The following is a 27,716-nucleotide window of genomic DNA, read 5'->3' as shown; positions in this document are numbered from 1 at the left end:
ACTCGGTGTGAAAAAAGAGAATTTAAAGCATCGTGTATGATTGTAATATACTGATTGTATGTGGAAGAGACAGTATTTTCAATATACTGAAGAATTTCACCTGTTTCCTCTTACTTTTTTTAATGTGGCTAGTAGAAAATTTTAAATTACACGTTCACTTCTTCACATTTGTGGCTTACCTCATGTTTCTATTGGACAGTGTGTTCTAAACTCTGAATTGACTTCAGGGTAACTGGGACCCCGCCGTAGGAAGGAGTGCTAGGCAGTGTCTCTAGCTCCTCAGACCCGTTCTTCCCACCACACCGTCACTCCCCCACGACCGTATTCCTCTGTCTCTAGCTCCTCAGACCCGTTCTCCCCACCACAGCGTCACTCCCCCACGACCGTATCCCTCTGTCCAGAGAGAAAAGGCCCATAGGTGTTTAGTCCAGCATGGAAGAAGAGTTGTTCTCTTCACAAATAAAGTTAATCTCTTCTTGGTTTTTCAAAACTGCATAATTGGGAACATTTTTAAATTGATTTTCTTTTTTTCTTGGTGACAGATTGTCCTTAAACACTCTTGTCAGCTTCCTCAGACATTTTTTAAAATGTTACTTATTTATGGCTGCGCTGGATCTTCACTGCTTTGCGAGGGCTTTCTCAAGCTACAGCAAGCAGGGGCCGCTCTTGCAGTGCGCAAGCTCCTCCTCGCAGTGACTTCTCTGGTTGCCGAGCGCGGGCTCTACGGCGCGGGCCCAATAGTCCTGGCACCCTGGCTTAGTTGCTCCACGGCATGTGGAATCCTTCTGCACCAGGGATCGAGCCCGTGTCCCCTGTGTTGACAGGCGGATTCTTACCCACTGCGCCACCGGGGAAGTCCCTCAGACATTCTCATATCATGGCGCTTGGTCAGATGGAGTTGTGCAGACCTAAGGCAGGCAGGAAGGCTGCTTTGGCGAGAGAGCTGGTCTTTGTCAGGTACCTTAGGTCTGTCGATAAGTTGTTGGATCATTCAGTCTGTTACTCAGACTGTTTTAAGCGCTGTTGTCCAGTTTTGCCAGTTTTGTCAGCCAGGCTCCCAGTGAGTTTTGTGTAAATTACCAGACTCTGTGTTCAGTTCTTCTTTGTACCAGAAAGGCTCGAGTCATTTCTCCCGGCACCTCCCATTCCTGACGTGTCTGGTTTTGTCTCGTTTTAGAGGGCCTTGCTCCCCAAATTTCTCATCAGAGGACATCTCAACTCGACCAACTGTGTGATCACACAGCCACTGACGGGAGAGCTGGTGGTGGAGAGCTCAGAGGCTGCCATCAAAAGCATCGAGCTGCAGCTGGTGCGCGTGGAGACGTGCGGTAAGGCCCCCTGACCCTCCGCTGCCCCCGGCCCACAGCCACGAGCTCGCCTCTCATCTCCAGGGTCCTGCAGGGCCAGCGGGACAGCAGGGGACTCTCCTGTTGATGCACCTTCTCTGAGTCACTGGCTGCTGCTTCAGCCTGAACGGACGTGCGCTGTGTCCTGACCCCACGATGCCCTCTCCCTGCTCCAGGCTGTGCAGAAGGCTACGCCCGCGACGCCACAGAGATTCAGAACATTCAGATCGCCGACGGGGACGTGTGTCGGGGCCTCTCCATCCCCATCTACATGGTCTTCCCCCGGCTATTCACCTGCCCGACGCTAGAGACCACCAACTTCAAAGTGGGTACGTGCGTGCCCTCAGGGTGCCCCTGGGAGGGGGTGGATCTGCTGGTCTGCTGATCTCGGGTGCAGCGCGGAGCACCCAGCCCTTTGGTTGCTGCACAAAAATGCGTGCAGAGCAGCTGGGTGGCACCCAGGGTTGAACTTGCTTCGTCCCCCAGGAGACAGCGTGGGCTGCTCACGTGACAACATGCTCTCTGAAGGACACTAACTTGGCCAGGGACCAGCCAGCCAAGCTCGTGGGGAGGTCGGATCAGCCCTCTGATGGGCTGGTATTTGATGGGGACACAAGACCTGTGACAGCCCAGTGAACACTCATCTTCCCAAGGGCTGAGGCTCCGGCAGCTGAGGGGGAGTCAGTGGTTTTCTGTGATCGCACGACAGATACTTGGACCACAAGATCTGAGTCGCGTTAAGACGCACTTTTCAATCCTGCTTTTTCTCCCTTCACCTTGTATTGTGGTTGAATCTGCAGATAGAGAACTGCAGTTGTGGTGAAATTGCCAAATAAGGGGCAGCCTGTAAATTCCGTGTGGATGTGTGACTGGGTGGGAGCCTCCCTGACCTTGGTTGTTCGAGGGTCAGCTGCACCTTTGATTTTTAAGTTAAGGAGGAGGAGCTTATCTGTCGATTTTTCAACTTGGTTTTGCTACATAAACTTTAAGAAACATCCAAAAATTGTTCTTTTCTGCTACACTATGCATTAGGTACCTGTACTGTCTGCACCTTATTTCTGTCAGACCTTACAAAGCGTCTGTGTAGCATTTAATGTAGCGCCCACGATTCCTCCATAGAAATAACGCCCTCAGCCCATCAGCCAAGACACTGGCGGTGCTTGTGTCCTGGTGGCTCCTGTTTTGTGTGCCTGGGGGCTTGTGCAGTGACCACCCCTTCAACTGAGGGGGTCCCGCGGGAAGGAGGTAGCCTGTGATCATTGAGCACCACGGCCTCTCGTTTCCCTGGGGTCACCGTCTCATGGCTGGGAGGTCAGGTTCCGTTCTCAAGGGGGAATAGGGTGAGCCCCGCGTCCTTAGTTAGGCGCACATCTGGGTGTGCCCCTTCACTCCGACGGTGCCCAGCTTGGGGAACTTCCTGGGCACGGCCAGGCCCGCGGCTGTCCCCAGCTGAGCCCATGGCCCTCCGCGCTGGGAGGAAGCCAGCACCAGTCCTGCCATGGGCCTTCTGTGCCTGCCGGGCCTCCTCTCTGTCCCCTCCAGGGAGGACAGCAAGGTGGTGGGAAGACTTGGGCAGCCCAGAGGGTGTTGCGGCCTGTGACAGCCATCAGAAAGAGGAAGGGAACACGGCAGCCACTGCGGTACACACTCGTGCCCTGGCCAGTGCCGGGCCAAGGCGACGGCCACACACGGAGACACCGTCCTTGGGACTCCGGCCACAGAGGGGCCCTGGAGGAGCCGGCCCCCAGCCCCTTCCCTTCACACTGGGGAGGGACCTGGGCTTCTCTCTTTTCGGGGGCTCTCTCCTCAGGCACCCCCTTCCCTGTCATCCACGTGCTGACTCTTAGCACCTAGAAAGCGGGAAGAAAGACTACTGTTTGCTGAAGGTAGCAGAGGAATGTTTGAACAGGTGTCATGGACAAATAAACCCGGCTGCAAAGGGACGGCTGGGAGATGGCTTGCCTTCTTTTCCAAGTGCTGTTTCTCGCCTGGCCTGGGGTGCTGCCGGTGGGCTGTGGGCCAGCGTGGGGTCCGCTAGTCCACCCAGTATGGTAGGACAGGTTAAAAAGAAAGCCACAGTGCACCTGTGAGCGGATGAGATTCTAGGAGATTCTGTGCAGTAGAGACAGAGGACAAGAGAGTATTTGAGAATGCAGGACCTTAGAGTGTCCGGGGGTGAGAAGACGGATATACTCAGGCAGTCCCGCCCGGGTAGCCACCTATACCGATTTCTCCTGGAAACTTGGGAGGGTGTGCAGCTCCCAAGGCAGGAGCTGCTGCCTCTCTGTCCAGATTTCAGCGGAGCCCTAGTGGGTCTGGCGTTTACGCCTCCGGAGTCGGTGAGCGTTGAGCCTGTCTGTCCTTTCTCTCCCCCAGAGTTTGAGGTGAACATCGTGGTGCTGCTTCACCCCGACCACCTCATCACTGAGAACTTCCCGCTGAAGCTCTGCAGGATGTAGCCAGGAGCAAGGGACTGCACTGCGAGGGCGGCCCGTGGAAATGCAGTCATTCCGCCACCACCCACCGCCCGTCTCCCAGGAGCTGAAGCTGGCAGCACGGACCCGCTTTCTCGGTGGTTCTGTATCAGAAAAAAGTCTGACCCTCCTTCCGCGTTTCTTCGAGGCCCCTCTCATCAGAGCTTCCCTTGGAAATGCGTCAGGATTTCTTAACGGTCTTGGCCAGATGGCTTCCCAGAGAGCAGGTGGTCTTCTGCCTCCTGACCAGACCTGCTGTTCACGTTCAGGAAACAGTTAACAGAGGCTGAACTTTGCTGGAGAGCGAGGCAGTGGTTGTGGCCGGGACTCCGCCCCGCCCCGCCCCTGGCCCCGCCCCCCCCCAGGCGGTCGCTCAGCGCTGGCAGCTCAGGACGTTGGCCACGCCCACCGAGGAGGGCACAGGGTCGCTCACCGGAAGTGGGTAGCGGGTTTTTCTCTCTTTTCTCCTACCATTTTTTCACGGTAACATCATACTTTTTAGGGAACCTGGGGAAGATGTGCCTTGCCTTCCCGGGACCGAGGGTCCGGTGACCATGGCTGGCGCTGGAATATTTCTCTCAGGGCCTGCTGTGACGTTGCTTGCCGCCATCTTCCCAGAGTCCGTTCTAGTGCGAGGTGATGTGAGGGGGTCAAGACGCAGGTCCACACCGCCTTGGGCTGGGTGCTGAGGGGCAGGACCCCCGGCGTGAAGACACCCGTCCGAGCTGGGTGGGGCCGGGACTCCAAGAACTTGCCATCCCGCCCGGAGGACCTGCCGTGGTGGTGGGGTCGGGAGTTGGCCGGAAGCCGTTTTCTCCCTCGCCTCCCGTGGGAATTTTCTCAGTGTAAGGTGGGCCTGTGACAACACATTTCTTCCTTCAAATCCTACCAGTGTTTCCGTGGGTCCGCGTGAGTTCACCTCAGAGGTGCACACTGCCTGGCCTTCCGCAGCAGCCCCCTGCCTGGCAGGCTCCATCCGAGGGGGGCTCGGCCCCGGTGGTCCTTCCACTGTCCCAGGCCAGCTCTGGTGACCCCGATGCTGCTTGCAGACAGACCTACTCAGGCTCTGCTCTTCCCTCGGGCTTCACCAGCGCGTCGGATACAACTTACCGAGTCATGGAAAAAGGTGTTCCCAGATAATACAATAGTTCCTACATCTTTTATGCGTATCCGACATCAATAGCGACCCGACGCTGCGTTTAAACTAGACCAGCAGAAAACAAGGAGTCCACACTTCTGGGAAGTTTCACATGTAGAGATTGTTTCTGATGGGGGAAAAAAGCTAAATGAGAATTTGGAGCAAACGTTGGGGACGTATATTCCTATGTAGTATCTTAAGTAAACCGATGTTACAGACATAAATATGGTGATACGAGTATTCTCCCTCAGAATAATCACCTGAAGAGTTGCCAGCAGCCAGGCCTCCTTTAGCGTTTTGTTCAACCTCGAAGGACCTGGGTAAGGGCCTTTTCCTTGTCCTCCTCGGACGGGCACCTCCACCGTCGATTGTTAAGGAAAACTCGGATGTTCGGGTGTCTTGGGCAGTGGTCCCACTACTGACCTGGCTGGAGTGGGGGGTCTCCCGTGATCAGGCTTTTCCATTAGAACAGGAGGAAGGGGAGGTGAAGGGAAGAGGCTGTGAACCTTGAATCTAAAACAGTACACTTCTTGGAAAAGGCCGGTTAGGCCAGAGGACCTTCTGGCTCTTGGTGCTCCAGCAGAAATGGGAGCCTGGCTCCAGTTCTCAGCCATGTCGTGCGTTCCACAGGAAAGGTGGAGAGGTTAATCAGAAATAAAATGTTTTTTTTTTTTTAAAAACGCATCATTGTGGTTCCTTCTGTATGCCTTTAATTGTAGAAGATCTTTTTGGGTAGGCTCTGGTCTTTTTATTCAATGGCTATTCTGTAAATAGCTGTAATTTTGGTGTGCTCAGGAGAGGCCACGAGCTCAAGGTCTTCCTGCCCCTTCATCTCGGCTCATCTCCCTAGTACTTATTACTGTTCGTTGCCAAGTAATACTCTATTTTGTAGATACACCACACTGTTTAATTCACTCATCAATTAACACACATTTGAGGTGTTTTCACTTTTTCATTATTAAAAATTCAGCTGTGAACGTTCATGTACAAGCTTTGTTATGAACATATATTTTTATTTCCCCTAGATACATATCTAGAAGTTCAGGATCATATGATGGCTCTGTGTTTAATCTTTTGGGGAGCCACAAAAATGTTTTCCAAGCATCTGCGCCATCTTACATACCCACCAGCGATGTGCAAGCTTCCAGCTTCACATCCTTGTCACCACCTGTAATTGTCTGCCTTTTTTATCATAATCATCCTGGTGGGTGTGAAGTGGTACCTTTTAACTTTGATTTGCATTTTCCTAATAACTGATGATGTTGAACATCTCCTGTGTTTATTGCTGTGCTGTGCTTAGTTGTTCCGTCGTTTCCAACTCTTTGTGACCCCATGGACTAGCCTACCAGGCTCCTCTGTTCATGGGGTTTTCCAGGCAAGTATATTGGAGTGGGTTGCCATGCCATCCTCCAGGGGATCTTCCCAACACAGGGATGGAGCCCAGGTCTCTCCCACATTGCAGGTGTATTCTTTACCGTCTGAGCCACCAAGGAAGCTGCATCATCTTTGGAGAAGTATCTATGCTGATCTTGTGTTTTTTTTAATATTTATTTGGCTTCATCAGGTCTTAGTTGTGGCACGCAGGATCTTTGTTGCTGCACACGAGCTTCTCTCCTCTCTAGTTGTGGCACAAGGACTCCAGAGTGCACAGACTCAGTAGGTGTGGTTCTCAGGCTTAGTTATCCTGAGACATGGATCTTAGTTCCTCAACCAGGAAATACTTGCCATAAAAAAGTACGAAATACTGCCATTTGTAGCCACACGGATGGGCATGGAGAATATTATGCTTAGTCAAATAAGGTAGAGAAAGATACATACTATATGATATCACTTATGTGTGAAATCTAAAAAATAATACAAGTGAATGTATGTACAAAATAGGAACGGAATTCCTTGGCAGTCCAGTGGTTAGGACTCCACACTCATTGCAGGGGTCCTGGGTTCAGTCCCTGATTGGGGAACTAAGATCCCACACACTGCAGGCTGCACAGCCTGGCCAAACGAAACAGACACACAAATATAGAAAATAAACTTGTGGTTACCAAATGGGAGGGGGGAAAGGAGAGTGACAAACCGGTATGGGATTAACAGATACTACTGTAAGCTACAAGGATATACCATATAGCACAGGGAATTATATACATTTTATTATCATAACCTATGAAAAATGATCTGCAAAAATACTGAATTGTGGGGATTCCCTGGTGGTCCAGTGGTTAGGACTTGGTCCTTTCACTGCCAGGCCCCAGTTGGATCCCTGGTCGGGGAACTAAGATCCCACAAGCTGTGCAGCTCAGCCAAAAAAAAAAAAATAATAATAATCCCTATGTTATACCCTTTAACACATTATTGTAAATCAACTCTTTCAAAAAATAATTTTAAAAAATATTTTGGGAGTTAGAATTCCAGGTTTAGAATTCCAAGGGATTACAATTTAAGGCTTTCACTACAGTTGCCCAGGTTCAGTCTCTGGTTGGAGATCCGAGATCCTGAAAGCCACATGATTTGGCCAAAAAAATTTTTTTATGTATTCTAATGCAACGCTGATGGGACTGTAAGTTGGCATTCATCTGGACGTACATATACACACACAAATACATTTATGGTTCGGAGTAAGGAAAAGATTGAAAACATCTACGAGAGTTTTTTTTAAGGTAAAGTATGCTATGATAATTTTCACATTACATGTGACATTAAATCTTTGGTAATATACACAATTCATCCTGGGATTTATATAAATCTGAAACAAGCCAACAAAACAGTAACAGCTTAGAGAATGCTTGAAAAAACAGCTAGAAAATAATGTGACACGTGTGAAGAAGAGATTGTGTGACCCGGGTAGGCTGTAGGACCTGCGGATGGAGGCTGGGGATGGATCTGTGTGTCTGTGGGTGCACTCAGTCGTGTCTGACTCTTTGACTCTATGGGCTACTCTGCTGTAGCCCGCCAGGCTCCTCTGTCCATGGGAATTTCAGGAGTGGGTTGCCATTTCCTCCTCCAGGGCATCTTCCTGATCCCGGGACTGAACCCAGGTCTCTTGCATCTCTGGCACTGCAGGCAGGTTCTTGACCATTAGTGTTGCCTGGGAAGCCCCAGGCCCCAAGAATGGTTGTCAGCTATCAGGCCTAGGGCGGCACGCCTGAGTCCATGCCCACAGGCCCCACCCACGCCAGGCAGTAGTATCTGTGTCCAGCTGAAGTCTCTCAGGTGAGCAGAGAGGAGTAAGGAAGGCTGCTGTTTCCCTTTACTTGAGTCTCAGGTCTGGCCTGTAGTTTGTGACGAGAGCTAACACTTCCCTAGCACTTAACTGTGCACCTAGTGCTTTATGTGAGTTAACTTCTAATTCTGACAACAAGCCTATAAAGAGAGCACTCTCATGTCCCCATCGTACAGACGAGGAAACTGAGGCAGTGAGAGGGCAGTGTAACTTCCCAAGTTCTCCTAGCGGTGAGTGCTGGAGCTGGCACTGCCAGTCCCCGAATAGGCCCCTGACTGCAGCAAGGGAGGCAACCAGGCCTTCTCAAGGAAGTCCTTCCAGGCCGGATGTGAAGGCAATTGGTTCAGTCGTCCAAGTGGCCAGCATCTGCAGGTTCGCTAGTCCTCAACCTTAGCTGCGTGTTGGAAATGTCCAGGCTTTTAAAGCCTACAGGCTTGATTGGACTGATTGATTCCTCTAAATGCGGAGAAGAGAGCCCAGGCCAGCAGCTGGTGCTTCTCATAGAAGCCATAGGACCACCAACTGCGCGGGGGCTTCGCTCACCGAAGACTGGGCTTTCTGGCAGCTAACTTCGCCCTCGGATACGGAGCAGTCATCTGGGGGAGCAAGATTTCCTACCCACCCCTGGGCCCAGCTCACATCACACAGCGAGAAGGGCTTCACTAAGCCTCCCAGGCCCTGTGTGGGGCAGGTGCTCAGCAAATGCTGGTTGAATAAGGGCCCGCAGAGGAGCCAATGAGATCACCAACCTGTGGATACTGCTGCTGAATCGGCCATTGTTTTGATGAGCTTAAAACCTAAATTAGCTCAACCACATTTAGTTAGTGACTGCACATATAATCCCCAGGCCTGCCTCTGGAGCACGTAGAAACATAAATCAGATCTTCCCTCATCTGTGAAATATGGACAATAACTCCCATCTTGAAGGATTCAAACAGCCAACACAGGGCTGGTCCACAGAAAGCGCTGGGTGAAGGGTGGACATTTTCATTCCCGCAGCATGTGCAGGGAAGAGGCGAGACCAACAGCAACTTCATCAACAGATATCTGCTGCTCACTTACTGTGGGGCCCTGGGGTCAAGCAGATGGTCTCCGTTTAAACTGGCCTCTCACTTTAGGGTAAGACAGACTATAAAACAGAGTTAGAGGGTCATGGAAATTCGGAATTTATACTCATAATACCCTAAAAATAAACTTTCATTTTTCCCTGTTGGTTACTACATCTATATTAAGGGGTCATGTCCTTTTGTTTTTACTGCCATTAAGAAAAATGTAGAGATTTCCCTGGTGGTCCAGTGGTTATGACTTCACCTTCCAATGCAGGGGGTGCAGATTCGATCCCAGGTCGGGGAGCTAAGATCACACAAGCCTCCAGGGACAAAGAGCCAAAATATAAAATAGAAGGAGTATTGTAACAAATTCAATAAAGTATTTTTTTTTAAATGTTCCAAATCAAAAAATCTTTTAAAAAAGAAAAATGTAAAAAAGGCATAAAATACAATTATTCTGCCACATGTTGTATAAGAGGCTTAGTGATTTCACTGTATGATACTCTGGGTCTTCAGAAGAACTATTAACTGCTCCACCCAGCTTTAAGAGGGAAATTCTCAGAGCAGAAAACTTGTAAGATGCTGGTAGATATAATCAGTTTAAGACCAGGAAACGGATTCCAAGATGAGTAAGAAAAAATGGCATTTAAAAATGCCATTATTTTCAGGAACTCCCTGGTGGTCCAGTGGACAGGACTCCACACTTCCACTGCAGGGGGCATGGGTTGGATCCTGGGCCGAGGAACTAAGATCCCGTAAACTGCGAAGGGCATCCAAAAGTAAAATAAATTGTTTTAAAGTTACTTTACATAGTAGGCTTCCCTGTAGCTCAAAGGTAAAGAATCTGCCTGCTATGCAGGAGACCTGGGTTCAATCCATGGAGTGGGAAGATCCCCTGGAGAAGGGAATGGCAATCCACTCCAGTATTCTTGCCTGGAGAATCCCATGGACAGAGGAGCCTGGCGGGCTACAGTTGGTGGGGTCGCAAAGAGTCAGATACGACTGAGCAACTAACAGCTCACTTCACTGACATACTAGGGGATATTTTCTGGGAAGGCCTTACCTTGGAAAATAATCTGAAGGCATCACCCAGTTTTCTAGAATCAGGGACATTTTGGTGCGACTTCCACATAAGAAAGTGAGTAAAGCAAATTATCTGTCCCGTTTCTCCACCCCAACAATCGAGACTGGTTCGGGTTTCTATTCGGCTTCCAGAGAGGCACTTTAGACCTAAGTCAGGGCCCTGCTTCGGCTTTTCCCTGCCTCCAGCACAGGGGCCCGACATTCCTTTTAATAACTAGTACTTTTTACATCTTTACTCGTGACCGGTATTTACATGATTTGCAATAGTTTAATACTGCTTGAATATATCTAAAGATCTCCTATAGTAAGTACCTGATAAGAAATGTATACATAGCATAAGCCACCTACACACATAATTTTGCAAAGTCAACATAATGTTCAACTGTAATAAATACAAGAAAGAAAAGTGTGTTTCAGTAAGTAGATGCTTAGATGCAGATAAACTGGGAAGCAACATGGCAGAACACTGAAGTACGCACTGCCTGTGCACAGAGGTAGGATGACCATGAAAGTGGAAGTCGCTCAGTCGTGTCCGACTCTGCCACCCCATGGACTATACAGTCCATGGAGTTCTCCAGGCCAGAATGCTGGAGTGGGTAGCCTTTCCCTTCTCCAGTGGATCTTCCCGATCCAGGAATCGAACTGGGGTCTCCTGCATTGCAGGCAGGATTCTTTACCAGCTGAGCCACCAGGGAAGATGACCATGAAGACAACAACTATTAATAACAAACACAGCTGATTCAAGTGTGCTGTACTGACAGATGACATCACGTTCCAAATTGGTGAACAACTCATGGTTAAGTTCAGGGAAAAAACTAGACTCAAACCTCAGGAATTCCCAGGTGACCCAGTGGTTAGAATTCTGGACTTGCACTGCTGTGGCCCTGACTCCATCCCTGGTTGGGGAACTGAGATTGCACAAGCCATGCAGCATGGCCAAGAAACCCCAACACCCAAATCCCCTCAGGCCTCTTTTTGCATGGTAACACACTGCTGGAAAATTCAGCTACACTAAAATGCAAAAGATATTTGATCTTTACATAAAATGAGATAAGGGTCTCCATCTGTACCATCCAGTTCATAAGCCACTGGCCGCATGTGGCTACTGAGCATTTAGTCTGGCTGCCCTGCATGTCGTAGACTCCATTTAGAATTTTCATAAGATGAGGAACTATATTTCAGTAGTAACATATATGATGTTTACAGTGGTTGAAAGATTATTTTGGATCTGCTAGGTTAAGTGAAATGTATAGCCAAAATTAATTTTACTTCTTTCTTTTTACATTTTTCGTGTAGCTGCTAGGGAACTTAAAATGCGATGTATGACTTGCATTCTTGGACAGCAGCACTGATGTGCAGAGACTGAGCTAGGTAGGACTTTGTAAAGTCTGGGCAATGGACCAATTCTTGATCTGTGTGATTCAATTTCAGTTCAGTCGCTCAGTCGTGTCCGACTCTTTGCGACCCCACGAACTGCAGCACGCCAGGCCTCCCTGTCCATCACCAATTCCCGGAGTTCACTGAAACCCATGTCCATCAAGTTGATGATGCCATTCAACCATCTCATCCTCTGTCGTCCCCATCTCTTCCTGCCCTCAATCTTTCCCAGCACCAGGGTCTTTTCCAAGGAGTCAGCTCTCTGCATCAGGTGGCCAAAGTATTGGAGTTTCAGCTTCAGCATCAGTCCTTCCAATGAATATTCAGGACTGATTTCCTTTAGGATGGACTGGTTGGATCTCCTTGCAGTCCAAGGGACTCTCAAGAGTCTTCTCCAGAAGGAAATGGCAACCCACTCCAGTATTCTTGCCTGGAAAAGTCCATAGACAGAGGAGCCTGGCGGGCTGCAGTCCATGGGGTTACATGACTGAGCATGTGTGCATGAGGGTGGAGGATGATGGGTTGGTAGCAATAAAATGGTAGAACTAAAAAAAAAAAAAGTCTTCTCCAACACCACAGTTCAGAAGCATCAATTCTTTGGCACTCAGCTTTCTTTATAGTCCAACTCTCACATCCATACATGACCACTGGAAAAACCATAGCCTTGACTAGACAGACCTTTGTTGGCAAAGTAATGTCTCTGCTTTTCAATATGCAGTCTAGGTTGGTCATAACTTTCCTTCCAAGGAGTAAGCGTCTTTTAATTTCATGGCTGCAGTCACCATCTGCAGTGATTTTGCAGCCCAAAAAAATAAAGTCAGCCACTGTTTCCCCATCTACTTGTCATGAAGTGATGGGACCAGATGCCATGATCTTAGTTTTCTGAAAGTTGAGCTTTAAGCCAACTTTTTCACTCTCCTCTTTCACCTTCGTCAAGAGGTTCTTTAGTTCTTCACTTTCTCCTAAAAGGGTGGTGTCATCTGCATATCTGAGGTTATTGATATTTCTCCTGGCAATCTTGATTCCAGCTTGTGCTTCTTCCAGCCCAGCATTTCTCATGACGTACTCTGCATATAAGTTAAATAAGCAGGGTGACAATATACAGCCTTGATGTACTCCTTTTCCTATTTGGAACCAGTCTGTTGTTCCATGTCCAGTTCTAACTGTTGCTTCCTGACCTGCATACAGGTTCCTCAAGAGGCAGGTCAGGTGATCTGGTATTCCCATCTCTTGAAGAATTTTCCAGTTTATTGTGATCCACACAGTCAAAGGCTTTGGCATAGTCAATAAAGCAGAAGTAGATGTTTTTCTGGAACTCTCTTGCTTTTTCCATGATCCAGCGGATGTTGGCAATTTGATCTCTGGTTCCTCTGTCTTTTCTAAAACCAGCTTGAACATCTGGAAGTTCACGGTTCACGTATTACTGAAGTCTGGCTTGGAGAATTTTGAGCATTACTTAACTAGGGTGTGAGATGAGTACAATTGTGCGGTAGTTTGAGCATTCTTTGGCATTGCCTTTCTTTGGGACTGGAATGAAAACTGACCTTTACCAGTCCTGTGGCCACTGCTGAGTTTTCCAAATTTGCTGGCATATTGAGTGCAGCACTTTCACAGAATCATCTTTCAGGATTTGAAATAACTCAACTGGAATTCCATCATCTCCACTAGCTTTGTTCATAGAGATGCTTCCTAAGGCCTACTTGACTTCACATTCCAGAATATCTGGCTCAGGTGAGTGATCACATCATCGTGATTATCCAGGTCATGAAGATCTTTTTTATACAGTTCTTCTGTGTATTCTTGTCACCTCTTGTTAATATCTTCTGCTTCTGATAGGTCCTTTATTGAGCACATCTTTGCATGAAATGTTCCCTTGGTATCTCTAATTTCCTTGAAGAGATCTCTAGTCTTTCCCATTCTATTGTTTTCCTCTATTTCTTTGCATTGATTGCTGAGGGAGGCTTTCTTATCTCTGTGGGATTACCCAGCTCATTGCACAGTATCTCACATTCCTGGTCCTTGCCCACCTGACTCTCAATCGTTCTAACAACCATAAACATCCTCACAGATCTCCAACGCACCCACCTTGGGGTGGGGGCGGGGAGGGGTGCAGGGCACCACCCTGCCCTACAAGAGGAACCCCCCAGGGCCCACCCTCCTCCCACCTCTCAGCGCCCACCCCATGCTTCAGCAGCCCTCAGCTCCCTGGGAACCCCTCACACCTCAATTTTGCTCCTGGATTCATCTTTGATGATGTTTCAAATCTCACTCTGGCAACAGACTCAAGTCACTTAGTATATGGTTTAAAAGCAGAGCCATAAAATAAATATCAATAGATTTTGTTGTTGTTCAGTCGCTTAGTCATGTCTGATTCTTTGCCATCCCATGGGCTGCAGCATGCCAGGCTTCCCTGTCCTTCATCATCTCCCGAAATAGATTGAAAAGGATTAAATAGATTGAAATCAACAGATTTAAAAGGATTCAAATCATACAAAGAATGTTCTCAGATCACAACTGAATTATATTAGATCACAGTAGTTCAATATAATTGAGTTGTATCACAGTAAGATATTTAGAAAAGCTCTAAATATTATAGATTAAATATACTTTTAAATAATCCATGGATCAAGGAAGATATAAGGAAATTTAGAACAAATTTTGAACTGAATAAAAAAGGAAAACATAACACATCAAAACTTGTAAGATACAGCTACCACATGCTTTAGAGGGAAATTTATCATTTAATTGCATATAAGAGAAAAGACAATAAGTTTATTTATTTTTAAAATTTAATTGGAGGCTAATTACTTTACAATATTGTGGTGGTTTTTGCCATACATTGACATGAATCCGCCACAGGTGTACATGTGTTCCCCATCCTGAACCCCCTCCCACCTCCCCCCTCATTCCATCCCTCAGGGTCATCCCAGTGCACCACACCTGAGCACCCTGTCTCATGCATTGAACCTGGACTGGTGATCTATTTCACATATGATAATATATATGTTTCAATGCTATTAAGAGAAAGACAGTAAGTTTAAAACCAATGATCTAAGAAGTTAGAAAAGGAAGAGCAACAAACAATAGAAAAATTTAACAAAGCCAAAAACTGGTTCCCTGAGTAAAACTGATGAACTAGCAAAACTTATGAAGGAAAAAAAAAGAAAATACAAATAACCAATAGCAGAAATGAAGAAATATCTACTGGTCCTTTACATATTAAAAGGATAATAAGGAAATATTTAAACAACTTTACTCCAACGAATTTGACAATTCATATTAATGAAAAATTCCTTGAAAGACACAAACTACCATAACTGACTCAAAAAGAAATGGAAAATGGGAGTGGCCCTATATATTTTAATCTTTATATAAAACTTTTCCAGATAAAAATCCAAATTATCAAACATTTAATGAAGAAATAATACCAACATTATGCAAGCTCTTTCAGAAGAGAGAACATTTTGCAGTTCATTTTATGAGGTCAACAAAACCCTAATTCCACATCCTGGCAAAGACATTCCAACAATGGAATTTATAGACTGAGATCCCTCGTGAACACAGATGCAAAAGTCTTCAATAGAATTTTATCAAATCTCATCCAGCTATACATCTTGAACAAGTCGGGTTTACTGGAGGTTCTACACTAGAAAGTCAAAGTGATTTACCACATTAATAGAATAAAAGAGAAACATCATATGATCACTGAAAAAACTGACACAATTCAGCGTCTATTAATGACAAAGAAACAAAAACACCAGCAACAACCCTCTCAACAAACTAGGAATATGAAGGAAACTTCCTTAATTGGATAAAGGGCACCCAATGGAAAACCTACAGCTAACATCATACTAATGATGAAAGACTAAATTCTCTTCCCCTAAAACTGGAAACAAGGGGACAATGTATTATTCCAGAAGTCCTAGGTAGTGCATCAAGGCAAGAAAAAAAGAGGTATAAGATTGGAAGGGAAAAAGTAAAATTGTCTCTGCAGACATGGTTGTCTACATAGAAGATTCTAAGGAATAACAAATACTACTAGAATTAATAACATTTATCAAGGTTGTAGGATACAAGGTCAATATTGAAAAATTATATTTGTGTGCCAGCAAAAATTTGTTTTTTAACAACATGAAATTTAAAAACAGCATTTCCAGCAGTATCAAAATACATAGAATTCTTAGGAATACTTTTCATGAAAGATATGAAATGCTAGACTGAAATTATAAAACATTGATAAGGAAAATTTTACATGATTTCAATTAATGAAGAAATATATCATGTTTAGAAATGGGGAGAACCAGTATGGTTCAGGTGTCTATTCTTTCAAAATTGATCCGTAGATGCAGTGCAATTCTAAACCCCCCGGCAGGACTTTTGTAGAAAAGGACAGTCTGCTTCTAAATTGTATTTGGCAATGCAAAAAAACCTAGAATAGCCAAAGTTATTTTGAAAGAGGAAAAATGCTGATGCTGGATTGTGTTCATTTGCAAGGAATGCCACAGCAAAATACCATGTACTGGCTGACTTAAACAAGAAATGGATTCTCACAGCTCCTGGATCAAGGTGTCTGTAGGTTTGGTTTCTCCTCTCAAGGAGGTCTCTCTCCTAGGCTTCAAACAGCCAACTTCTCACTGTGGCTGACAGGATCTTCTGTCTGTGCGTGTACATCTCCAGTGTCTCTTCCTTTTCTTACAAGGACACTGTCCTGTCAGATTAGGGTTCTGCCCTTAGGGTCTCTTTTAACCTTGTGCTGTGCTTAGTTGCTCAGTCGTGTCCGACTCTTTGCGACCCCATGAACTGCAGCCCACCAGGCTCCTCTGTCCATGGGCATTCTCCAGGCATGATACTGGAGTGGGTTGCCCTGCCCTCCTCCAGGAGATCTTCCAAATACAGTCACACGGCAGGTTATGGCTTCAGAACTCAGGGGGAATCAGTCTGTAAGGTGGATCTCAGCCCTGAAAAGTCAGATTTGGCTGGTCCGGGAACCACGATCAGAGGAGGCTTTAGTGCTTGCAGGGATTCCAGCGAGAAGAGCATGGGCAAGAACTGTGGCTGATGACAAGGTCTCGGCCCGTGGGTGAGCTGGTTGACCACAAACTCTCCTGGGCCTCCCAGACTCCAGCTGAGGGAGCAGAGTGACCGAACACCCTGAAGGACTCGGGGAGCAGGTCTGTGACAGGAAAGCGTTCTAGTTCAGACACTCCCGCGCTGTGCAGGGTGCTGGGATGAGCTGTGTCATGAGCCTCGCAGCCCAGAACAAGGCGTGCTGAACAGACGCCATTGGCCAGGCATTGAATCCCTATCTGGTCTGCCCTTCCCATGAAACCCCAGTGAGATTCAGGCCGTGGGGAAGCATGGCTGAAAAAGAGGAGGTAGCCAGGGCCTTCCCTAGTGGCTCAGTGCTAAAGAACCTGCCTGCCAATGCAGGAGACACAGGTTCAATCCCTGGTCTGGGAAGATCCCACATGCGGTGCAGCAGCTCAGCCCCGTGAGCCACAAATACTGCAGCCCGTGTGCCCTAGAGCCGGTGGTCTGCAACAAGGGAAGCCACCACGATGCAGAGCCCGAGCACCGCAACTAGAGAGAGTAGCCCGCACTCAGTGTAACTAGAAAAAAGCCCGAGCAGCAACAAAGACCCGGCGCAGCAGAAAAAAATAAGTAATTTTTTTTTAAGAGGTGAGAAACTCAGGAACCTCAAACAGGGGCTCTGTATCAAGCTGGAGGGGTGGGGTGGGGAGGGAGATGGGAGGGAGGTTCAGAAGGGAGGGGATATATGTCTACCTGTGGCTGATTCATGTTGAGGTTTGACAGAAAACAGCAAAATTCTGTAAAGCAATTATCCTTCACATAAAATAAATTAAAAAAAAAAAAGAGGAGGGAGCCGTCCTGGATTTTTGAGCCCCGGTGGCTGGATGTTGGTGGGTTTGTTCACTTGCCATCCCTGTGTTTCCATGCTGCTGTTGTTTGTGGGGTGCGTCCAGCTCTTCAGGACCACAGCCCCAGGTCAGAGGGTTTGACAGCCAGAACCTCGGAGCATCCCCACGGCGCTTCTAACAGACATGTAAGGTTTTAAAAATAAACCAGTCGGTTTCTCCTCTGGTTGCTTCCTCAGGATTAAAAAGACTATTTTTAAGATCAGTGTGTGGTGACAGCTGGCAAAAGGCATGGAAGGAGGTTCCGGTCTTCGCATCTTCTTCATCTGCGCTCTGGGCTCACCTCACCCCCTGTCTTGTCCCCTTTATGTTCTCGGTCAGCGGGGACAGTGGTCTGCAGGCCCCTTGCCCCTCACCCGGTCCCAGCAGAAAGTGGCTCTGCCAGCTCCTGTCTGGCGGCCCAAGGGAAGAAGGCAGGGATAGAGACAGTGAGAAGACAGGGAACCAGGGCCCCACAGAGCCCCAGGGCCGGCACCCCAGCCCTGGGCACCCCCCAGCCTCCCCCCAGAGGCGGAAGGCCACATCTGTGCTCTCTGGGCTCCGCTTTTCCGGGCTGGGTCCCCAGGCTGGCGGAGTCTCGGGGCTCCTGGCGGAGCGGCCGGCACTTGGAGACTAGTTGCGGATTCCTTTCTGCACAGTCACTCTCCTTCCCTCTCTCCCGGCCCCCGGGGGTCCGATTCCACCCGCTGCCCCGTCAAGGGAGCGCACGCGGGCCCTGCCAGGCGCCCTAATGACCCGCCTCGGGGGCGGTCACGCCGCCCTGACACGCAGAAACTTCTCGAGACAGAAAGCCGGCCTCTCCTCAAGTGTGGCTCGGGGTGGGTGGTCAGAGCGTTAGGATTATGAGAGCGTGGTATCAGAACTTAAATCTAAAATCATGTGACCACTCAAGGGGAAAAAAACCACAGAAATACATAGAAATGACTCTCTTTCGCCTTTTGAAGTGAGAACGTAAACTCAGCTCATTCATTTATTTGTTTCTAGGATCACGTCTTACCATTTCTAGGCGGAAGCCCCTGTAGGTGCTACAGGGAATATAAAGGTTAACTAAGGTGTCTGCAGGATTTCTTAGATCTCTCAAGGCGAGGTTAAGCTGAATTCTTTTTTTTTCACCTTGCCCTGTCAAAATACAAATTTTCCCTCAATATACCAGCAGGTTTCACGGGCTCTCCGTCCTTAGAGCCGCTCTGACACGTCACTGAGTCACAAAACGCTTCCTCTATCCATTCCTTCCGCAAACCTCGGCCCAAACAGCCTTGTAGCAACAGATGTCACGCAGAGGTGGGAGGGCGGAGACCCAGACTCACGCGTTCCCGAAGTGCCAGCAAGCTCAAATGGAGCGTCAGACATCCTGTTTCCTCGGGGTCCTCCAGGACTTTCGGATCTCGCCAGAACTGAAGAACAGGCAAAGGACTTACTCCCTCACAACAGAAGAATATGAAAGTGGACACACACGAAGCAACTGCTCTCGGAATCTGTACAGAAACCGTCGCAGGACTGTGAACCCTGAGGTGAGGCTAGACTCACCACGGCTTTGGTCTGACAGCAGCTTGACCCTCGCCGGGGGCCAGTAAGAGAGACTGCGGTTCAGGCCGCTGAGGTGGCTGGAACTGCGCGCCCGCACGGAGAGGGGCTCCGGAAGTCGACACTCAGGTTCCCTTGAGCCTCAGCCCAGGGCTAAGCTGTGCCTGTGCGGGACAAGACTCCATGAGGCCTGACAGAGAACCGCTCCGGAGGGGCTGGGAGATGTGGAGATTTTGAGGACTCAGAGGGCTGGGGCTCTGACCAGCTAGAGCGGAGAGAACTGGCCTAGCACCCTGGTCCTTCAGCAGACACTCGAGAAAGGGCAGCCCTCTTAGGGGGACTCCTCCAGCTCCAGGGCAAGGCCATCCAAACCTTCCCTCACAAAGCCTACTGACGAGTGTGGAAGGTTCAGTTCTACCAGCAAAGTAACTGCCTTTCAGCATAAAACTTCACACTGTTTAAGGGAAGACACTGAAACAGACACTGGAGCATATGCAATGTACTATAGAGTTTATAATTTACAGGGTTTAAAGTGTACAGCAACCATGACACCAAGGCCAGAAGGGGAAATGGAAGAATACTGCTGTAAGGTTCTCCTAAAAAAACTGGCACAATATTATTGGAAGGAAGTTTAAAATGTATATTATAAATCATAAATCAACACTAAAACCAAAAAATTAATATATAATTAATCAAAAATATGGCAAAAAGAAATGGGAATGAAAAGATACTACAAATAGGAAACAAATTGCAAGATGGAGGATTTAAACCCCACAATTACATCAAATGTAAGTGTCCAGACACCCTAATTAAAAGGCATAAATTGTCAGGTTGGCTAGAAATGTAATACCTAACTAGATGCTGCTTAAAAAAGTACCTAGTATAAATATAAAGACAACTAGGTTAAAAGTAAAGAAAGGGGGAAAAATATACTGTTCCAAAACTAACCAAAAGAAAACTGGAGTAGCTATGCTAATAACAAAGAAGATCTCAGACCAAAGACTATTGGAAATAAAAAATGGCCACTTAATAATGATAGTTCAGTTCAGTTCAGTCAGTCAGTCATGTCGGACTCTTTGAGACCCTATGGACTGCAGCACACCAGGCTTCCCTGTCCTTCACTATCTCCCAGAGTTTGCTCAAACTCAAGTCCATCGAGTTGGTGATGCCATCCAACCATCTCATCCTCTGCTGTCCCCTTCTCCTCCTGCTCTCAATCTTTCCCAGCATCAGAGTCTTTTCCAATGAGTCAGTTCTTTGCATTGGGTGGCCAAAGTATTGGAGCTTCAGCATCAGTCCTTTCAATGAATATTCAGGACTGATTTCCTATAGGAATGATTGGTTGGATCTCCTTGCAGTCCAAGGGACTCTCAAGAGTCTTCTCCAACACCACAGTTCAAAAGCATCAATTCTTCAGCACTCAGCTTTCTTTATAGTCCAACTCTCACATCCATACATGACTACTGGAAAAACCATAGCTTTGACAATACAGACCTTTTCGGTAAAGCAGTGTGTCTTTTTAATATGCTGTCTGGGTTGGTCATAGCTTTTCTTCCAAGAAGGAAGCATCTTTTAATTTCATGGCTGCAGTCACCATCATATCAGTTAGTTATCAGTCTTAATGTAAGGAGTATACAATTCATTAAGAGTTTATATACTAAATAATTAGGTACTTAATAACACAGCTTCAAAACACACAAAGTAAAATCTGTTGAACTTCAAGAAGAGAGAAATCCACAATTATAGGCAGAAGTCTCACACACTAATTGGGAGAACAAATTGAAAGAAAATCAGAAAGTATATAGGAGGCTTGAACAATGTATTGACTAATTTCACTGGTTGATTGACATCTATAGGGCACTTGATCTACCAACAAACAGCAGAATACACATTCTTTCTAAGTGTGCGTGGAATGTTTGCCAAGTTTTGGCCCCATATTGTGGGCCATAAACCAACTGAATAATTTTAAAAGGATTTAAATCGTACAAAGTATGCTTTCTGACTCATGGAAATAAAAAAATTAATAAATTGGAAATAACAAAAAGATATGTGAAAAAACCCAAAATATTTGGAAACTAAATAACACACTTTTAAAATAACCCGGTGGGTCAAAGAGAAAATCAGAATTAAAATGTATTTTGAACTGATTCAAAATGAAAACAACAATCCAGGTTCAGATGTGTTTAATGATAAATTCTACCAAACATTTATGAAAGACATAGTACCAACTCCTTCAAAAATCAAAAAGGAGGAATACTTCTAAAATCATTATATGAGGCTAAAAATCACCCTGTTACAAAAACCACAGAGAAGACATGAGAAGAAAAGATTAATCAGACTAATATACCTCACAGACATAGATGCAAAAATTCTAAAACAAATTAGAAAATTGAACTTAAGAATATGAGAAGGGATGCAAAATGGGCTTTATCCTAAGAAAGTAAGGTTGCCTTAATATTTGAAAGACAATCAGTGTAATTTACCATATTAGCAGACTGAAGAAACCAAAATCAACCTGACACAGAAAAGGCATCTGAGAACTCCAACATTAATTTCTGCTTTAAAAAACAATCTCTCAGCAAATTAGTAATAGATAAGAACTTGCTCAATTTGGTAAAAGGCATCAATGAAAAAGCCACGCTAACATTATTCAAGAAATCAACCCTGGATATTCACTGGAAGGACTGATGCTTTAGCTAAAGCTCTAATACTTTGGCTACCTGATGTGAAGGGTCATTGGAAAAGACCCTGATGCTGGGAAAGACTGAAGGCTGGAGGAGAAGGGGACAACAGAGGATGAGATGGTTGGATGGCATCACCGATTCCATGGACATGAGTTTGAGTAAGCTCTGGGAGTTGGTGATGGACAGGGAAGCCTGGCATCCTACAGTCCATGGGGTCACAAAGAGTCGGACACAACTTACAGACTGAACAGCAACATTATTCTTGGCTCCGTGGTAATGAATCTGCCTGCCAATGCAGGAGACACAGGTTTGGTCCCTGGGTCGGGAAGATCCCCTGGAAAAGGAAATGGCAACCCACTCTAGTACTCTTGCCTAGAGAATCCCATGGACAGAGGAGCCTGGTAGGCTACAGTCCATGAGGAGATCACTTAGTGACTAAACCACCACCACAACAAACATTCTCCTTGGTGGTGAAGTACTGAGTGCTTTCAGAATATGTAGTTGAAGTTTCTGTTGCCGCCTGGGGGCCTGAGTTCTTCTGGTTGCAGGGGAAGTGGCCAGCAGATGCTGGAGCAGTAAGTCAGCTGGGCAGGGGCCAATCCTGACTCTGACATCTTCCAGCTACGTGACCTTGGGGAAGCTGAGTAAACTGTTTGGACTTGTTTCCTCATCTGTAAAATGGGAGTTAAGAGTTAGCACTACTTTGCAGGGGGCTTGGAGAAACCAAGTGCTGCGATATCTGTGATCACTCAGAGCAGTAGCCAGAAGACTACTACACTCCAGAAATGGTCGTTCATAAAAAGCATTGGGCGACACTGAGGGCTGTCCGGGGAAGGTGAGGAAGGTTGGAGGCACCCAATTCAGAGACCACTGTGGCCGGTTTGCGGGGGTGGCTCTGATACTGAGTGGGCATGGTTTTTTAAGTGTTTATTGAGCAGCTACTATGTGCAATCACCCTCATTTAATCCTCATAGGAACATGGAAGCGAAAGCTCCAAGAGGATAAATAATCTGCCAGCCACACCACTGAAGGGCAGCAGACAGTGGGGCAGGAAGAAGGGGGGTCTGGGTGTCAGCCGGTGGTGGGGGCCCAGGAGGGGGCTGGTGGGGGCGACCCAGGTCCCTCTGCGGGAGATGAGGTGAGAACAAGGCTGATGACCCTGGGTGGAGGGCAGCAGTTGGGGAGGGTGTGGGCCTGGATGTGGGGGCCTGGAGTCCTGCAAGGCAGATCCACTGAGTGTAGGTCTGTGGGGCTGGACTGGGTCCACAATTTCCAGCGACTGTATGGGGTGGGAGTGGGCCCTGGGGGGTCAAGGGTGGAAGCAAAGGTTTGGCGAGTAGGCTGCTGGATGCGGCTGTAATTGTATCAGAAGTGCCCCCTGCCTGGCCTGGGGCCCGTTCTCTGCGACTCTTTAAAGTCCACAGGTACAACTGACACTTAACGAGGGGTGTCACCCGCAGGCTGAAAATGCTCCCCACGGTCTGGTCTCAGGCCCCCGCACCCGGCATCTCTCCCCTCCCCTTAGACAGCAGCAGGTCTGTCCCAGCGGGCTCGGCCTGTGACTTCCGTCAGCCTGGACCCCTGCCCTTCTTTCCGCCCCAGGTCCCCACCGGCTCCTTCAGGGCTCCAGGTGGACGTGACCCTCCCCTCCCAAACACTGCCTCAGCCCCTTGGGGCTGCCTTTCCTCCAGACCCCCAGAGGCACACCAGGTACCTGGCGTGGCTGACCCGGGCTCCCCTGAAGAGGATGAGGCTGGGCCTCTGGGTGCCTCTGTCCTCTCGCCTCTCCAGCACCTAGGAGAGCGCCTGCGTGTGCGAGACCAGAAATCTGACCAGTGACCGTCAGGGCCACGTGGCTCACCCCCAGGGTGCCCGGTGGGGATGCATAGAGGTGCCACAGGAGAAGGGAAGGGGTGCGGGACCCCTGTACCCCAGGCATGCTATGCTTTGGTTGTGTCCGACTCTGAGACCCCCACGGACTGTAGCTGCCGGGCTCCCCTGTCCATGGGATTTTCCCGACAAGAATACAGGAGTCAGTTGCCATCTCCTCTTCCAGGCCCCTGGATCTTCCTGATGTAGGGATCGAACCCACGTCTCTTACATCTCCTGCATCGCCAGGCGGGATCTTTACCACTAGCGCCACTCACAGTGGGGACAAGGAGACGCAGGCTCAGCCGTCTCTTCCAGGCCCAGGACCCAGAGTTTGATGGACACCTCCATCTCTTACAGAGAAGGGCAGTAACAATTGCTAGGCTTCAGCTTTCAAAGGTCTGGCCAATCTGGAGGTTGTGGTAGTTTTGAAACCGGAAGCAGAAGCAACGTGGCCTCCAGTGAGGCCCCGATAAAAGCCAGAGTCCCGCGGGCGCTGGGGCAGCCGCCAGCGTCTGAGCACCATGTCGATCTGTTCAGGCGCTTCCTTTTCTCAGAGGCTGCTGGCTCAACCCACTGGGACGGGTGGCACTTCGGGACAGCACAGCTTGGAGCTGGTGCAGGTTTCTTGGAATGGGGAGGAGGGAGATCTAAATTTAGACCTTTCTATCACACCAAATAAACATAAATTGAACCAGAGGGCTCAAAAGAATTAGGCAGAATGCCTTTGCACCTAACTTCTGAAAAATGGAGAAAGAAAAGTTTGAAAACAGAATGGTATTTATTCACTCAAATCCCAAGGTATTTGCCGAAAACCATGACACTTGTTTGACACAAAAATACATGTTACGAAGAGGAAGACTTTCTCTTTGAAATATCCTGCTGCAGAGGCCCGGGTCATCAACACCAACTGCTCAACTGTGAAGGCTCCCGTGGCCAGGCTGAGGGCTGGCCCAACTTCAAGGGACAGAGGATGTGTCTGTGGCCTCTAGCTTGGACTGTCCTCATGGCTGTTTCCCGTCTGCTACACCTGCTCTTGCATTCACCTGCACGCTCCCAAGGCAGGGCCCCCACCAGAGTAAGAAGGGATCTTCTAGGTTTCAGCAGGGGAGCTGCGGCAGGGCTGGGGGATGGGGAAGCAAAGCTGCTGCGGGGTAGGTGGACTCAGGGCCTCTGCCCCTGCAGGCCCGGGCTCCACAGTGACCTGAGTCTTCTCTCCTGGATGACAGCCAAAGGGGAGACCACCCGGGATGGGGTCTGTGTGGGCAGGGGCAGCACACACCCACAGGACTGAGAGTGAGGACCCCCAGCCAACACAGCTGAGGGGAGAAGCTCTTTCAGCCTAAAGCATTTCAAAGGGCTACGTGTCAAAGTCCCCTGATCACCATGGCAACTGTGACATGAGAAGCGTTCACTAGGCAGGCTGCTTCTGCTACACAAGACTCCTCCTTCACAGATGCTTTGGGGAGGGGGAAGGAGTTATATGTAGCATTTGCCGATTTCTGTGGTGTAAATACTCCCGCCAATAGCCGATTTCAAGCCACCTATGTGACACCTATGTAAATCTTAAGGTATCTATGTGACACAACAGGACAGAGTTGGGTATAGACACTGGATATATCAGTAACTGGCAAAGCATAAGTAATAAACTGCAGTAATTAGGAAGTAATTGCCTTTAAATATATATATGTAATTTCACTGTAAGCTTATGTAATTCAACTCTTAACAGTAGTTGTGTTTAACAGCCAGCTCACAGAAGTGCTGAAAAGTGAACAACTGGCTCCTGTTACTGGGGCCAGTTGGGGCAGACTCCAGTACCTCAGACCTCACCCATGCCAAGAAGGATGGTCCTCCCGGCTGGTACCAGGCAACGCCAAGCCGGCTGGCACTACCTTCCTAGTAAGGTGTGGTCCAGCTTTCTTCCTCTTGACTCAGCAGCAATAACCAGTTGGCATCAGGCTCACTCCTGCCTACCTTCCAGAGTGACTTCCCAAAGGCCCACTGGCATGCTGAGGTGCCCACTGGCAGGCTGCGGGAACCAGAAACCCCAGGAGGGGGCACCTGCCCCACAGTGGGGCCTTCAGGTCGCTCCAGGCCTCAGCAGGAACGGAGTCTCATAGCTGTGAGGGGCCGCTGTGTGTGGGAAGGGGGAGGCCAACTTCCCCAGGAGCACTGCAGGGCCCACAATTATCACTGCCTCCAGGGGCCAGGCGTATCGTCTTGTGTTTTGAAAGGTTTAGTTTTATGGAAAACGACGACAGGAAAGTGCATTCTTTTAACATATAGCTCCACGAATTTACGTAAGCACGGCTCAGCCGAAGATGAAAGCGCCCTTCCAGCCTTTCCCTGTCAGCAGCACTGCCTCACAGCTAACTGCCCTCTGCCACCAGCTTCCAGTTCTCTGAAGTCACGTTAAGTGGAGCTCCATTTTGTTGGGCTGCTTTGGCTCAGTTCCGTCTGTGAGAATCCTCTGTGTAGCTGTGTGAGGCAACAGTCCCTTCATCTCGTTGCTGACAATCATTCCACTGTGTGAAGAGGCCACGGCCTGTGCATTTTACATCAAGGGATGCTTGGGTGGTTTCCAGTTTGAGGCTATTGTGCATGAAGCCAAGTATGAAGCACTTGCACCGCGGCACGCGTTTCTAAGTGTGTGCCTGGGGACTGTGTCCTTGGGCACTACAGGATTAGTTGTCTTTTTTACTTTCAGCCATCCTGGTGTGTATCTGCAGGATGTTACTGGTTTTAATTTGTATTTGATGACAGAAACACACCTGGCTATCGAAATGCCTATTAACCATTGGATAGTTGTGAACAGCCTATTCAAATCTTGCATTTCTAAGTATATTATTTTTCGTTAATGACACTTTTTTATACATCTTGGAACCTTTGTTGGAAGTATTACAAGCTTCCTCGACTTCACAGCTTGACTTGGTAAGAGTCATTAATTGTAACAATACCCAATTTATCAGATTTTTATCTTCATGGCTAGCACTTAGATCCTAGTAAATCTTTGCTAAGGACAAGATTTGTTTTCTGTAGAAAAACTATTTCATTTTTCACACTTAGGACCACTGGAACCTATCCATTGGGAACTATGTCTGTGTATGGTGTGAGGTTAAGGCTGACTTTCTCCTGTATGTGTACCCAAAATTAGTATTCTTAATGTAGACAAAAGCTTTTTTTTCTGATTATTGATGATTGTCTCATTAGGATTTTGTAGTTTACTAGTGTTGTTTAATTTCTAGATTTTGGCTAAATATTTTGTCATTCTTGTTCCTTTAAGGGATAAATCAATTCAGTTGCTCAGTCGTGTCCAACCCTTTGTGACCCCCTGGACTGCAGCACGCCAGGTTTCCTGGCCCATCATCAGTTCCTGGAGCTTGCTCAAACTCATGTCCATCGAGTCAGTGACGCCATCCAACCAGAAGAGACTATGTAAACTGGGGGCGATGACAGTAACAGTCCTCCCCCCAAACAGGGGAGCTGGGGTCACATGCCTCCTCCAGTGGGATGAACCTGCCCAGGCCTCCACCATGTCAACACAAGACCCCTGCTAAGCTAGGCACAGAGCTCTGGGCCTAAACCCAAACTGAACAGAAAAGCTACCTCAAAACTGCTCCTCCAGGTAATGGGACAGCCAGAGGTGAGATCATCCTTCACTATGGAATCATGATGTAGCCAAAGTCAACTTAGGGAGATCTCAGGAACAAAGCTGTTATTTTTCAAAATGACTTTGACGTGATCGGATTTCTTCTCCTTTTTTCTACTTGACTACGTTCCACAATCCAGGCTTCCTAATCTAATGAAAAGCAACCCTGAACATGCTGAAGCTGCAATACTCTGGCCACCTAATGCAAAGAGCCGACTCATTGGAAAAGACTCTGATGCTCGGAAAGATTGAGGGCAGGAGGAGAAGGGGACGAGAGAGGATGAGATGGTTGGATGGCATCACTGACTCAATGGACATGAGTCTGAGTAAACTCCGGGAGATAGTGACAGACCGGGAAGCCTGGTGTGCT

General features: G+C 47.8%; 1 protein-coding gene across 3 annotated transcripts in view; it reads left to right on the top strand.

Annotated features, from left to right (window-relative positions):
* VPS26C (VPS26 endosomal protein sorting factor C) overlaps nucleotides 1-27,716 on the top strand; it is a 69,929-nt gene that overhangs the window by 28,817 nt on the left and 13,396 nt on the right. For 2 of the 3 annotated variants that reach the window (XM_027548891.1, XM_027548894.1), the window contains exons 6-7: nucleotides 1,178-1,328; nucleotides 1,523-1,675. In XM_027548891.1, the coding sequence (XP_027404692.1) occupies nucleotides 1,178-1,328; nucleotides 1,523-1,675 (304 nt within the window). Of the gene's footprint in view, nucleotides 1-1,177; nucleotides 1,329-1,522; nucleotides 1,676-3,722; nucleotides 5,633-27,716 lie in introns of those variants that run through there. The other variant, XM_027548895.1, reaches the window with a different exon arrangement.

This window comes from Bos indicus x Bos taurus, chromosome 1 (genome assembly GCF_003369695.1).
Source record: "Bos indicus x Bos taurus breed Angus x Brahman F1 hybrid chromosome 1, Bos_hybrid_MaternalHap_v2.0, whole genome shotgun sequence".
Lineage (NCBI taxonomy): Eukaryota > Metazoa > Chordata > Mammalia > Artiodactyla > Bovidae > Bos > Bos indicus x Bos taurus.
The sequence above is the reverse complement of the archived record's forward strand: the minus strand, read 5'-3'. Positions and strand labels throughout refer to the sequence as shown.